Genomic DNA, 16501 nt, shown 5'->3' on the forward strand with positions numbered 1-16501 from the left:
CCTTCGAGGAGGATGAGCATTCCCCGAGTGACTCCTTCTTCTGTTTCCCCTTTTAGAAAGTTAAAAATACAAGGAGAGGAGGGTTTCTGGCCCCCCTCCCGTCCCCTTTAGTCCCCTTGCTACCTTCATCCATTCCTTTTGCTACCCTGCCACACAGGAAATAGCCCCCCCCCACCGCCGACGCCGACGTGAGGTAGCACCAGGAATAGACAAAAAAAAAAAGGCCACATTCACTCACACTCAATCTCTAGCTGTAATGCACCAAGACCACAGATCCGTTTCCACATCCAGGCCCCACAGACCTTTCCATGGTTTACCCTAGACACTTCACATGCCTTGGTTCAGTCCATTGACAGCACATTGAACCTGGTATACCACATTGTTCCAATTTATTCTATTCCTTGCATGCCTTTCACCCTCCTGTATGTTCAGGCCCCGATCGCTCAGAATTTTTCACTCCATCCTTCCACCTCCAATTTGGTCTCCTGCTTCTCCTATATATCCTCTTTGTCAATCTTTCCTCACTCATTCTCTCCATGTGTCCAAAACATTTCAACACACCCTGTTCTGCTCTCTCAACCACACTCTTTTTATCACAACACATCTCTCTTACCCTTTCATTACTTACTCGATCAAACCACCTCACACAACATACTGTCCTCAAACATTTCATTTCCAACACATCCACCCTTCTCTGTACAACCCTATCTATAGCCCATGCCTCGCAACCATATAACATTGTTGGAACCACTATTCCTTCAAACATAACTATTTTTGCTCTCTGAGAGAAAGTCTCACCTTCCATACATTCTTCACTGCTCCAAGAACCTTCATCCCCTCCCCCACCCTGCAACTCACTTCCACTTCCGTGGTTCCATCTGCTGCTAAGTCCACTCCCAGATATCTAAAACACTTCACTTCCTCCAGTTTTTCTCTATTCAAATTTACCTCCCAATTAACTTGTCCCTCAACCCTGCTGAACCATTTACTCTCAACTTTCTCCTTTCTCACACTTTACTGAACTCAATCACCAACCTCTGCAGCCTCTCACATGAATCAGCCACCAGCACTGTATCACCAGCAAACAACATCTGAATCACTTCCCAGGCCCTTTCATCTGCATCAGACTGAATACTTGCCCCTCTCTCCAAAACTCTTCCAGTCACCTCCCTGACAACCCCATGCATAAACAAATTAAACAACCATGGAGACATCACATACCTCTGCTGCAAACCAACATTCACTGGGAACCAATCACTCTCCTCTTCCTACTCGTACACATGCTTTACATCCTTTATAAAAGCTTTTCACTGCTTCAAGCAACTTACCTTCCACATAGCATCTCTACCAACCCCATCATATGCCTTTTCCAGATCCATAAATGCTTCATACAAATTCATCTGTTTTTCCATGTATTTCTCACATACATCTTACTGTGTTAAGGAACTAAATTGCTGGAAATAACTAAAAATACTGAGGCTACACTTCCTAGAGTGCAGATGGGACAGGTACATCATTATATATACCTGGAAAATCCTAGTAGGTAAAATTCCAAACCTACATCTGGGTATAACATTCTAATGGTGTGACAGGCATGTAAGGGTTTGTAAAATACTGCCTATCCCTGACATCCAGAGGTGCCATATACATGAAAAGCAAGAACGCCTCATATATCCAGAGCCCAAGACTCTTAAACAACTTGCCATCTAACATCAGAAAAAGCATGGGGTGCATGGCAAAGAAGTTCAAGAATGCAGTGGACAAGTACCTATGAGGGATACCAATTCCAACAGCTTAAGTCAACTAATGACCCAAGTCCACAGCCTGGGCCCAACTCAGGCTGTGGGGGTGAAGGCCACCAATGACTCCACAAGATATTCACTAGGTAACCTTCCTCAAACATTTCATTTCCTACACATTCACCCTCTTCTGTACATTATCATCCTTGGTCCATGCTTCCAATCCATACACCTTTTATAAAAAGAAAACTGCATAAAGGCTTATTCTAACCCTGCACTGCTATTAGATTTGGATATTGAATGATCATGTTCTACAATACTAATGAAGTGTTTCGAAAATACCATAACATTTGCAAGGATGAACCTGAGCATTAATATTTGTTAGATGTTATAAAACATGAAACAGCAGAGGGAGAGTTATGTTCTTTCTTTTTTTTTCTTTCAAACTATTCGCCATTTCCCGCATTAGCGAGGTAGCGTTAAGAACAGAGGCCTGGGCCTTTGAGGGAATACCCTCACCTGGCCCAATTCTCTGTTCCTTCTTTTGGAAAATTAAAAAAAAATGAGAGGGGAGGATTTCCAGCCCCCCGCTCCCTCCCCTTTTAGTCGCCTTCTACGACACGCAGGGAATATGTGGGAAGTATTCTTTCTCCCCTATCCCCAGGGAATAAAAAATATTAAGCTGATAAGAACAGATACTACACTTTGATCTTAGCCAAAAGGCCGAGAAGGAGAGTTATGTATATCAGGAAAAAATTGGGGTTAATTATTGTAAAAATAGGGGTAAAGTATCACTTTAGGGGCACCACTGAAATAACTTATGAATTTGGAAGAAATGTACAGTACTGAACTTCAAATTTAGTCTAGAGTAAGAGAAAATGATCTGAAACATTACATTTTATGCTACAATAATAAACTGAAAATTAGGGAGCTACAGGTATCTGGAAAAACTTAAGATATATGTCAGGAAAACACTTCTAGAAATCAACAAAACCTATGAAAACCTTACCTACCTTCCTCTTGCAAACTAAATTTACAATATCATACTGTTAAGTGAAAAAACTGAAAATGTTACTATGTTATTTGCATTCAGTTGCTGTGATGCTTATTCACTAAATGTATGGTGTTCATCAAGTGAGTTTCCTTCCTAACTACATACAACCAAATGGAAATGATGAATGCAAGTTATGGGGGGACATGGAAGGAGGTGCGGTATGGATGGGAATGAGTGAAAACCATCAGGAAGAAGAAAAGAAGGATGTGCAATTCTACTATCACCAAGAGTATGGGAGGGTGTTACAGAGCATGGATGGAATAGTGTGGGTCAAAAGAAAGACTGGGATTATGAAATATGCATGGGTATGTGTATATGCACCTGTGAATGTGAAGACTATATGAGGTAAGGATGAAATGAAGCTTTTCTGGAAGAATTTAAATGACTGTAGAAATGGTTTAAGGATGAGAGAAACTGGTCATACTGGGCGATATGAATGTAAAAGTGGAATGTGATGGAATTGGTGAGATAGTTGATAAATGGGGACTGCCTGGAGTAAATGTGAATGGAATCTACCTTGTGGATATCTGTGCTGAGAGGGGTTTATTCCCTGTGAACACCTATTTTCAGCATAAGATAACCCAAAGATATACACCGATGAGCAATAATGGAAGAGAATAACATAAGGCTTTGATTGACTAAGTGGCAGTGGATGAAAGATTGAAAAAGCCTATGCTGGATGCTAGAGATGTGAGAGGATTTTTTAGAGACTGACGATTTCATAGTTCTTGTGGGGATGAGGATCAGGGAGAAGTGAAGGTATGGTGTAAGGAAATATGGGGAGGTAAAAATGTTGGCAAGTGAGAATATGAATCAGGAAAAAATACAGGGAGGAGTACGAAAGGAAGGTAACTGAAGGAAGGAAGTGCAATGAATGTATGAATGCAGTCATGTGTGAAGGTGTTTACAATGTTAAGAGAAATACTAGTAAAGGTTGTAGAATTAGTAGTTGAATACAAGCTAGTGAGATACAGGAATAAAAAGGGCAATGAATGGTGGACAGAAGAGATTAAAAATTCTGTGGAAGAGAAGAAAAAGGCATATGGTAGACTCATCAAGAGGAGTTTATAAGTGGAAGTTCAGCCAAGAAGGAGGGAAAATTACAAAATATGCAAGCAGAATGTTAAGAAGCTGAGAGAGGAAAGCAAAGAAAGAGTAGATGAAGATTTTGGAAGAAAGTTAAATGAAAAGTTTTGGGATAATAAGAAACTATACTGGAAGGAAATGAAAAATGAAACACATGGATGTAAGAGTGGAAATGTTAATGTGAGAAGTAAGGAAGGGGAATTGCTGAATCAAGAGTAGGAAGTGAAAGGAAAATGGAAAGAGTATTCTGAAGAGCTGATGAGTGTGGGAGAAGGGGAGGCAGCAGTTGTTACAAGCATGGGTATGGAGGAGGGAAGGAAGAAGATACAAACTCAGGGACCTACAGCAAAGATGTAGCTAAGAAGGGCAATAATGTGGCTGAAGGTTAAAAAGGCACCTGGAGTGCACCTGAAATGCTGAAGTATGGATGAACAAGTGTGATAGAGTGGATGCATCTTATACATAATTTAGCATGGAAACAGAAGTTTGTGCCAAAGGATTGGGTAAAAGCTATTACTGTTCCTTTATTCAAGGAAAAAGGAGCAAAGGAGATATGTAGCAATTATAGGGGAATAAGTGTGTTAAGTATGCCAGGAAAAGTGTAGGCAAGAACATTAACTGATAGAATGGAAGTAACTGAATGCAGAATAAGTGAAGAGCAAGGGGGTTTTGGGAAAGATAGGGGGTGTGTGGATCAGATTTCTGTAGTAAAGATGACCAAGGAAAAGTATTTAGCGAAAGCTAAGAAGTTGTACGCAGCTTTTATGGATTTAGATAAAGCATATGAAAGAGCTGGGTGAAATCCTTCGCAGGATGTGTAAAGGGTACATGGTATAGGGGGGAAACTGTTGGATGGTGTAAAAGCCTTCTAAAGAGGAGCAAATGCATGTGTATGAAAAGATGGAGAGCTTAGCAAAAGTTTAGGGATACAAAGAGGTGTGAGGCAGGGCTGTGTGATGTCACCCCAAGGGAAAAGGGGTGCAGAGATGGAGTGTAGCACTGAGATATGGTGGCTACTGGCAAGCCTGTTTGCGGATGATGCTGTGCTGTTTGCAGAGAATGAAGAGGAGTTGCAGAAGGCTGCATGTGTGTTTCATGATGTGTGTAAGTGGAGGAAACTGAAGGTAAATGCAAGTGAAAGTAATATAATGCTATTTGAAAGGAAACAGAGTGAAAAAAGTACAGATTTTGTAAAACCATACAGAGTGAAATAAGAAAGTGCACAAAATTGTGCTGTGGATTTGGGGGGGAAAAAGACTGGAAGAAGAGAGGGAATTCAAATGTCTGGAAGCTGTCTTGGGTAAGTGTGGTGATATGGAGGGAGAGATAAAGGAGAGAGCAGTACAAGGTAGAAGAGTAATTGGGTCCCTTAATAGTGAAAAAGAAGAGAGGATTAGGGGCTTGCATCATCCTCCCAAACCTGACCTACACAGCCGTAACATGGACGTGGAATGAGGCACAAAAGTCAAGAATCCAGGCTGTAGAAATGAGCTGTTTGAGAAGAGCATGTGGTGTGACTAGATGGAATGAAGAGAGAAATGAAAGGGTGTTTAAAAGATGTGGTGTGGCAAGGAATGCAAAGGGAATGAATTGTGGAGTGGTAGAATGGGTGAAATGTAATACTTTAAGGTGGTTTGGGCATGCAGAAAGAATGCAAGGCTTGGAGTTTACAAGGAGAGTGCATGGAAGTACAATTAAAGGGGTTGCTGTGAATAGAAGGTCATCTGTGACATGGGCAAATAGGTTGGAAGAATTCTGGAGGGAGAGAAACAGAGGAAGAACACATGGAATGGCATATGCGAGAGAGGCATGTTAGGACAGGGATAAGTGGAGACTCTTTTGCCAAAGGGAATGAGCATCAGAGTTATGGACAGTATACACCCAATATGGCAGAGAAGATGAAAAGGTAAAGCCTTCCAACATACAACTGAACTGCAAGATGATGACAATGCCTGGCATATTTCAAGTACGATGCTGAAGTCTACAATTAGGTGACTTTCTCATTGGTTCTGTTTATTCATAAATGTATTTTACTTGTTTCTACCTTTCACAGCCCTTACATCACTCTTCATACGGGGGAAAAATGTAACAAATCATACTTCCATCATCAAAATCACTTTTACTAAATAGATAGAATCCATCAATATGCTTTTTATTGACATCTATACAAAATTTCAGTGGTGCCCCTAACCTAGTATCTTACAAAAGTAGCCAATATACTTAAAAAAATCAATGGAATCTATAAGAACCCAACCACCTACCAATCAAAATGACATAAAAAATATAACAAGATAAAATGCATTTGCTGTTAAGCATGCCATGTTCGTTGACATCCAGCACCATGGGTGCACTACTCAAGCATGGGTGTGACTGACACAGTCCAACAAGATTCGTGAATTCTTTTATTTGGGAATTACCTACTTTCACATTTATCAACCCCATCTTTTCTCTGATATACTACTATTGCCTTATTCAGTATCATTCAATAAATCATAAAACTCAATTTTATGCTTAAATGTTACTGTCTTATCTGAACACTGGCAATACAAAACAAAAGCAAGTAATTTCCTAGTTTATGGATGCCACCATTGTAGATGACAGAAATCAACAAATTTCTACCAAGGAATCTATATAATGTGGGTGTGGGATTTTATGCACAGCACCTGTCACTTCATTAACTTTTAAGTTTTCATAAAGTGGGCAGGGCTCTGAAGTCAAGGGAAACTGTGGGGTTAAAAACACTGAAAATCAATAGCACACAGTTTAAATAATGAGTTCATAAACTTTCAATAAAATTCTGCAACCATAAATGAACAGGGGAATGCCAATGGCATCATAACTGCACAAAAACATTAGAAAAGTGAAAATGCTGTGGATAGCTGCCCAAAAACATTCACCTGGTGTTTGTTCAGATTCTATATAGTTTTGTTCAGTATGTTGAAATACAAACCAAATGATGCAGTAATAAAACAAGAAAACCTGTCTGTAGATTGTAAAAATGCCTATTATGCTTTCTAATGTATACATTCTAATGAATACCTCCATGCCTCATTACGGGTGAATCCAACTTAATCTGAATTTTGCAAAGATTTTGGGCAAGTTCAGATGTCTACGTAAATTCTGGGCTCAAATTAATGTTTATGAAATCAGTCCCACACAGAGTCAGATTCTTATAACTCTTTAAATATCTGAACTCCCTGTTTACACTCCTAATAAAATGGAATAATATGGCAGAGATAAGTAAAGTACAGTACGTACTTCTTTAAGAACAAATAATAACTTCAGAACCATCACAAATACATTCTTTGTTAAAAGTGAATAATTTTTCATATCCACATTTTCAAACATTATGGTATTACAGTATTCAACTCCACATTTTCCCTACCCTTCATAATACTACGATTAATGAGTTGATTAATACAGAAAGATAATAAATAGTTTGAAAAGGCAGTGAAGCAAAATCCCCCACTAATATCATTCCTTATATAGCAACAGGGAATCAATAATCATTAAGATAAAAACCATGATATCAAACCTATAAAAGTGGCATCTCTATGCAAGGCTTGTACACAAAAGCTCTCAGCATCCTAATCTAATAGCAATGTGAATCTAAATCAGATTTTTAACACATACTAAAATCATATGATGGAAAACTTTTAACTATCACCTGTCTGAGACATTGAAAAAATAAAAACGGACTGCCGTCATAAACAAAGTGGAAAAGCTCCAGTCTAGGGACAGTCAACACAGAAACAACATACGGATTTGGAAGAAAAGAACATAACTGAACTCCTTATATGCTTCTTATAAGAAGTGATTAAGACTAGGGGGTTAAAGGGTAATAGGGGTAATATAGGGGTATGATAATCTGGGATATTGTGGGATACAAATAAATAACACACTTCTATATAACAACAGAACTTATGAAAACCTCACAAACTATAGATATTAATTGAAAAAAGGAATATCATACGGTCCTTTGCTTGGAAGCTTGTTTGATAAGAAAATTATTTAGTGTCCATCAAGTGTGCTTATTTCCTACAACAGCATGCAACTAACATAGCATATGAAAGATAATGAAAATAGCACTGGTATATTTCATTTACAAAACTTGATATTAAAGGAAGTCTCACACGTCTCCATGAAAAAGAGTGAAGTTCTCATAGGTTAGGTTGTTCTTGTTTTCAGTTCATTTTCCCCTCGTAATCAATCTTAACTAATGACTATTTATTTGTATTTGAAAGGATAGGGAAAACAAATCTCGCAGCATCCCTACTTCCAAGTGTGGAACTCAGGCAAGTCCAATGTTTATATCACATTTTCAAAAGAAAAAAAATTATTTCTAGTTTATGCCTGACATAAGTTATGGAATTTGTTATAAGCAAACGATATATCTATTCCTAAGAAGCCCCAGGCTGGGGATACTCTTCCCCAACATGAGGTTGGAATCCTTAAATCAGGAAGCATTCCATAGCTCAGCATGAACACTCTCTGGAGCAGAAACTAAAATTACCTAGCCCATTTATTAATCTTTCTAAGGAAATAAAATCAACTAGGTTATAAGGCTCCTGTAGATTAATGTTTTCATGAGGAAGATTGGCTTTTAACGCTTCCCTGGTCTACATTACTGATAATCGAGTATAAAGAGGCCAAGTGGAACTTGATCGACGAGTTTTTACCCTTCCTTATACCTTGAGTCACTCACAGCCTCCATAATTGATTTACCCAACATGTTCATTAATAAATTAGTTTCCCAGCTCCAGATCATCCAACATATCAATAAATATCTAAGTTTCTTAAATCTGCATAGCATTGCTACTTGGTAATCCAACCCGAGGTTTTAATACATTACCAAAACATGAATATTGCAAGATGCGATTTTCTTTGTCTTCCTGATTATTCAAACTTCAGTTTCTTCCTCAGGAATTCTCAGCTTTATTTGTGGAATTTAATAAACGCAAACAATTGTTTGGAACTTTGTCACCAGCGATACAAAACATTTGCGCCACATTCGTGTTTACATTGACTAATATACATACTCAGATAAACCACTTATCTCGTGGCTCCCTTACGCTGGACATAACAATGACAACTTTAGTTCATAATGTTACCACATGAGGCGGTAGCGCACGTGTTGCTGTGTCGTCTGTATAATGACTTGCTGCTCCAGGGGTCTGAGTGTTGGGGGAATTGATTGCTTAACTTCGTAGATATACATATATAGGCATACATATGTATATACTCATACTTGTTTTCAATATGCTCATCATAAGGCATGTAAACATAATGATGGGAACAAGATAAACAAAAAAAGCACAAAAAGATGAATAAACTATGTGCAAAGTTAGTAAAATACTTACAATATATTAAAAACCAATACTAAAATAATAGCATAACTGACACCACCAGTTTGGAATAATAGAAAATGAATTACAAATATATTACATTCAATAACACTTAACGTATTCCCTTAAAACGATTTCACTCAATTCCCCAAATTCATTTCTAGTTCTGGACATTTTTCGATTGATAGTCGAAGTAAATTTAATGAATTAAAACGTTATATATAAACGTCGTCTTACCTAAGCCTCGTTCTCTAAGTATATAACATATTTTCCCATGTTGAAAGCTCCAGTCACAGACAAAAGTCCACATGAAGACCAAACCTTAATTGAAATATAGAGGTTAAAGACAGGCAAAAAGAAAAGACAAGGGAAAGTATTTACGAATGTTCAAGTTAGAGGGAAAGACTTGAGAGGATAGAGAGTTGCAAAGCTTGGAGACGTAAGGAAACAAACTGATCTCAGAATGGCCCATCCTTGAGTTGGCGCTGACCACACAGTTATCATGTGAGTCAGCCCAGTATTGTGGGAGGAGCACACCAGCAGCCACCTCACGCACGACCAACTTATACCTCAAGAAGAAGAGAGAAAATGATGAGCCAACACTGAGGCGTACAGCAGGCGGGTCAAGCTAAGATCTTAAGTTAGCCCGGGAGAGTCTAAATGTTGGACCACTTTCGACTGAACTCTGTTAAGTAAGGATGAAGTTAGTTGCCAACCTGATCATTCATTTTTTAAATATCCCAAATATCCCAACTATATCATAAAAAGTCCATACGTGTCCCAAAGTACCAACTCCCCGTGCCTGTCCCTATATACAAAGTGCCCACTCCTGTCCCTATGTACAAAGTGCCCACTCCTGTCCCTATATACAAAGTGCCCACTCCTGTCCCTATGTACAAAGTGCCCACTCCTGTCCCTATATACAAAGTTCCCACTCCTGTCCCTATATACAAAGTGCCCACTCCTGTCCCTATGTACAAAGTGCCCACTCCTGTCCCTATGTACAAAGTGCCCACTCCTGTCCCTATATACAAAGTGCCCACTCCTGTCCCTATGTACAAAGTGCCCACTCCTGTCCCTATATACAAAGTGCCCACTCCTGTCCCTATATACAAAGTGCCCACTCCTGTCCCTATGTACAAAGTGCCCACTCCTGTCCCTATATACAAAGTGCCCACTCCTGTCCCTATGTACAAAGTGCCCACTCCTGTCCCTATGTACAAAGTGCCCACTCCTGTCCCTATATACAAAGTGCCCACTCCTGTCCCTATGTACAAAGTGCCCACTCCTGTCCCTATATACAAAGTGCCCACTCCTGTCCCTATATACAAAGTGCCCACTCCTGTCCCTATGTACAAAGTGCCCACTCCTGTCCCTATATACAAAGTGCCCACTCCTGTCCCTATGTACAAAGTGCCCACTCCTGTCCCTATGTACAAAGTGCCCACTCCTGTCCCTATGTACAAAGTACCCACTCCTGTCCCTATGTACAAAGTACCCACTCCTGTCCCTATATACAAAGTGCCCACTCCTGTCCCTGTGTACAAAGTGCCCACTCCTGTCCCTATGTACAAAGTACCCACTCCTGTCCCTATATACAAAGTGCCCACTCCTGTCCCTATGTACAAAGTGCCCACTCGTGTCCCTATATACAAAGTGCCCACTCCTGTCCCTATATACAAAGTACCCACTCCTGTCCCTATGTACAAAGTGCCAACTCCTGTCCCTATATACAAAGTGCCCACTCCTGTCCCTATGTACAAAGTGCCCACTCCTGTCCCTATGTACAAAGTGCCCACTCGTGTCCCTATATACAAAGTGCCCACTCCTGTCCCTATGTACAAAGTGCCCACTCCTGTCCCTATGTACAAAGTGCCCACTCCTGTCCCTATATACAAAGTGCCCACTCCTGTCCCTATGTACAAAGTGCCCACTCCTGTCCCTATATACAAAGTGCCCACTCCTGTCCCTATGTACAAAGTGCCCACTCCTGTCCCTATGTACAAAGTCCCCATGTTTCTCCCTACATGAATTCAACTCATTTTCCAACAATTAATGCAGATGATCAGTTTCTTATCAAGTGATTAATAACCTTCATGGACAAATGCAGATGATCAGTTTCTTATCAAGTGATTAATAACCTTCATGGACAAATGCAGATGATCAGTTTCTTATCAAGTGATTAATAACCTTCATGGACAAATGCAGATGATCAGTTTCTTATCAAGTGATTAATAACCTTCATGGACAAATGCAGATGATCAGTTTCTTATCAAGTGATTAATAACCTTCATGGACAAATGCAGATGATCAGTTTCTTATCAAGTGATTAATAACCTTCATGGACAAATGCAGATGATCAGATTCTTATCAAGTGATTAATAACCTTCATGGACAAATGCAGATGATCAGTTTCTTATCAAGTGATTAATAACCTTCATGGACAAATGCAGATGATTAGTTTCTTATCAAGTGATTAATAACCTTCATGGACAAATGCAGATGATCAGTTTCTTATCAAGTGATTAATAACCTTCATGGACAAATGAAAACCAAATAATGAACGCAATGACTTCTGTTTAATGAATATCAAAGAAAAATAAGTTATTTTGGTTCAATTCACATCCAATATTCTAGAATAACTTGAAAATTAAGAATAGGAAAAATAAAGATGATTTCAATAAGGTTAATCAAATAACGTTTCCTGTCCAAGGTAGTTCCTTTACCTAGTCATGACGATCATGCGAGGATGTAATTATTCATGATGATCATGCGAGGATGTAATTATTCATGATGATCATGCGAGGATGTAATTATTCATGATGATTATGCGAGGATGTAATTATTCATGATGATCATGCGAGGATGTAATTATTCATGATAATCATGCGAGGATGTAATTATTCATGATGATCATGCGAGGATGTAATTATTCATGATGATCATGCGAGGATGTAATTATTCATGATGATCATGCGAGGATGTAATTATTCATGATGATCATGCGAGGATGTAATTATTCATGATGATTATGCGAGGATGTAATTATTCATGTTAATCATGCGAGGATGTAATTATTCATGATGATCATGCGAGGATGTAATTATTCATGATGATCATGCGAGGATGTAATTATTCATGATGATCATGCGAGGATGTAATTATTCATGATGATCATGCGAGGATGTAATTATTCATGATGATTATGCGAGGATGTAATTATTCATGATGATCATGCGAGGATGTAATTATTCATGATGATCATGCGAGGATGTAATTATTGATGATGATTATGCGAGGATGTAATTATTCATGATGATTATGCGAGGATGTAATTATTCATGATGATCATGCGAGGATGTAATTATTCATGATGATTATGCGAGGATGTAATTATTCATGATGATTATGAGAGGATGTAATTATTCATGATGATCATGCGAGGATGTAATTATTCTTGATGATTATGCGAGGATGTAATTATTCATGATAATCATGCGAGGATGTAATTATTCATGATGATTATGCGAGGATGTAATTATTCATGATGATCATGCGAGGATGTAATTATTCATGATGATTATGCGAGGATGTAATTATTCATGTTAATCATGCGAGGTTGTTATTATTTATGATAATCATGCGAGGGGATAATTATAGTAAATAAACAGAACGATTTCATGTTAATTACTGCCACAATGTTGGATGTGGACATTTACCTTCAGATCCAATAAAACAGATGATAACATTTCTAGCATTTCATAATATTTAATTATCACGTTTCAGTCATAATTAGCACAGCAGTGTAACTAAAATAACTAACTTAAGCCTCGATAAAAGGACAAGAGGCAGGTTTAGTGTTTTTGCTTATACATTTGTTGGTTGTTAAGTGCCTCTCTTCAATCTCCTTCACAAAAATAAGACAGGTTTTCATCTTTGGATTTCATTTTTTTTTTTTTTTTTTTTTTTTTATACCTTGTCGCTCTCTCCCGCGCCTGCGAGGTAGCGCAAGGAAACAGACGAAAGAAATGGCCCAACCCCCCCCATACACATGTATATACATACGTCCACACACGCAAATATACATACCTACAGAGCTTTCCATGGTTTACCCCAGACGCTTCACATGCCTTGATTCAATCCACTGACAGCACGTCAGCCCCGGTATACCACATCGCTCCAATTCACTCTGTTCCTTGCCCTCCTTTCACCCTCCTGCATGTTCAGGCCCCGATCACACAAAATCTTTTTCACTCCATCTTTCCACCTCCAATTTGGTCTCCCTCTTCTCCTTGTTCCCTCCACCTCCGACACATATATCCTCTTGGTCAATCTTTCCTCACTCATCCTCTCCATGTGCCCAAACCACTTCAAAACACCCTCTTCTGCTCTCTCAACCACGCTCTTTTTATTTCCACACATCTCTCTTACCCTTACGTTACTCACTCGATCAAACCACCTCACACCACACATTGTCCTCAAACATCTCATTTCCAGCACATCCATCCTCCTGCGCACAACTCTATCCATAGCCCACGCCTCGCAACCATACAACATTGTTGGAACCACTATTCCTTCAAACATACCCATTTTTGCTTTCCGAGATAATGTTCTCGACTTCCACACATTCTTCAAGGCCCCCAGAATTTTCGCCCCCTATGATCCACTGGATTTCATATGACAATTAATTAAAAATGTAATATGTGCTCTGTACAGGTGGTGTGAGGTGAAGGCGAAGGGAGTGAGAGACACAGCGTCTCCATAAGAGGTGCCAAGCTATTATCATTGTTCCAACAATACAGATTCACAGCTTAATCCCGTTCATAATAATGTCTTTTTAAAAAGAATTATGATATTATATATATATATATATATATATATATATATATATATATATATATATATATATATATATATATATATTCATATATATTCATATATATATTTATATATTCATATATGTTCATTATTAATTTGGCTTTATCGCTGTCTCCCGCGTTAGCGAGGTAGCGCAAGGAAACAGACGAAAGAATGGCCCAACCCACCCACATACACATGTATATACATACACGTACACACACGCAAATATGCATACCTATACATCTCAGTGTACACATGTGTATACACACACAGACATATACATATATACAGATGTACATAATTCATAGTCTGCCTTTATTTATTCCCATCGCCACCTCGCCACACATGAAATAACAACCCCCTCCCCCCTCATGTGTGCGAGGCAGCGCTAGGAAAAGACAACAAAGGCCACATTCGTTCACACTCAGTCTCTAGCTGTCATGTAATAATGCACCGAAACCACAGCTCCCTTTCCACATCCAGGCCCCACAGAACTTTCCATGGTTTACCCCAGACGCTTCACATGCCCTGGTTCAATCCATTGACAGCACGTCGACCCTGGTATACCACATCGTTCCAATTCATTATTTTCCTTGCACGCCTTTCACCCTCCTGCATGTTCAGGCCCCGATCACTCAAAATCTTTTTCACTCCATCCTTCCACCTCCAATTTGGTCTCCCACTACTCCTCGTTCCCTCCTACTCTGACACATATATCCTCTTGGTCAATCTTTCCTCACTCATTCTCTCCATGTGACCAAACCATTTCAAAACACCCTCTTCTGCTCTCTCAACCACACTCTTTTTATTTCCACACATCTCTCTTACCCTTACAGTACTTACTCGATCAAACCACCTCACACCACATACAGTCCTCAAACATCTCATTTCCAACACATCCACCCTCCTGCGCACAGATTATCCATAGCCCACGCCTCGCAACCATACAACATTGTTGGAACCACTATTCCTTCAAACATAGCCATTTTTGCTTTCCGAGATAATGTTCTCGACTTCCAAACATTCTTCAAGGCTCCCAGAATTTTCGCCCCCTCCCCCACCCTATCATTCACTTCCGCTTCCATGGTTCCGTCCGCTGCCAGATCCACTCCCAGATATCTAAAACACTTTACTTCCTCCAGTTTTTCTTCATTCAAACTTACCTCCCAATTGACTTGACTCTCAACCCTACTGCACCTAATAACCTTGCTCTTATTCACATTTACTCTTAACTTTCTTCTTTCACACACTTTACCAAACTCAGTCACCAGCTTCTGCAATTTCTCACATGAATCAGCCACCAGCGCTGTGTCATCAGCGAACAACAACTGACTCACTTCCCAAGGTCTCTCATCCACAACAGACTGCCCACTTGCCTCTCTTTCCAAAACTCCCTAACAACTCCATCCCTAAACAAATTTAACAACCATGGAGACATCACACACCCCTGCCGCAAACCTACATTCACTGAGAACCAATCACTTTCCTCTCTTCCTACACGTACACATGCCTTACATCCTCGACAAAAACTTTTCACTGCTTCTAACAACTTGCCTCCCACACCATATATTCTTAATACCTTCCACAGAGCATCTCTATCAACTCTATCATATGCCTTCTCCAGATCCATAAATGCTACATACAAATCCATTTGCTTTTCTAAGTATTTCTCACATACGTTCTTCAAAGCAAACACCTGACACACATCCTTTACCACTTCTGAAACCACATTCCTCTTCCCCAATCTGATGCTCTGTACATGCCTTCACCCTCTCAATCAATACCCTCCCATATAATTTACCAGGAATACTCAACAAACTTATACCTCTGTAATTTGAACACTCACTCTTATCCTCTTTGCCTTTGTACAGTGGCACTATGCAAGCATTTGCCAATCCTCAGGCACCTCACCATGAGTCATACATACATTAAATAACCTTACCAACCAGTCAACTATACAGTCACCCCCTTTTTTAATGAATTCCACTGCAACACCATCCAAACCTGCTGCCATGCCGGCTTTCATCTTCCGCAAAGCTTTTACTACCTCTTCTCTGTTTACCAAATCATTTTCCCTAACCCTCTCACTTTGCACACCGCCTCGACCAAAACACCCTATATCTGCCACTCTATCATCATACACATTCAACATACCTTCAAAATACTCACTCCATCTCCTTCTCACATCACCACTACTTGTTATCACCTCCCCATTAGCCCCCTTCACTGAAGTTCCCATTTGCTCCCTTGTCTTACGCACTTTATTTACCTTCTTCCAAAACATCTTTTTATTCTCCCTAAAATTTAATGATACTCTCTCACCCCAACTCTCATTTGCCCTCTTCTTCACCTCTTGCACCTTTCTCTTGACCTCCTGCTTCTTTTTTTTTTACAATTCCCACTCATTTGCATTTTTT

At 39.4% G+C, this 16501-nt stretch overlaps 1 protein-coding gene and 1 pseudogene across 1 annotated transcript in view; both read right to left on the bottom strand.

Moving 5' to 3' along the window:
• LOC139760453 (uncharacterized) overlaps positions 1 to 8889 on the bottom strand; it is a 339886-nt gene extending 330997 nt beyond the window's left edge. Inside the window, exon 1 of the mRNA XM_071683692.1 lies at positions 8732 to 8889. Within this exon, the coding sequence (XP_071539793.1) occupies positions 8732 to 8739 (8 nt within the window). The 5' untranslated portion in view covers positions 8740 to 8889. The remainder of the gene's footprint in view (positions 1 to 8731) is intronic.
• On the bottom strand, positions 2368 to 2474 carry LOC139760737 (U2 spliceosomal RNA; annotated as a pseudogene).
• Positions 8890 to 16501: the final 7612 nt, after the last annotated feature.

The sequence above is a fragment of the Panulirus ornatus genome, chromosome 37 (genome assembly GCF_036320965.1).
Source record: "Panulirus ornatus isolate Po-2019 chromosome 37, ASM3632096v1, whole genome shotgun sequence".
Classification (NCBI taxonomy): Eukaryota; Metazoa; Arthropoda; class Malacostraca; order Decapoda; family Palinuridae; genus Panulirus; species Panulirus ornatus.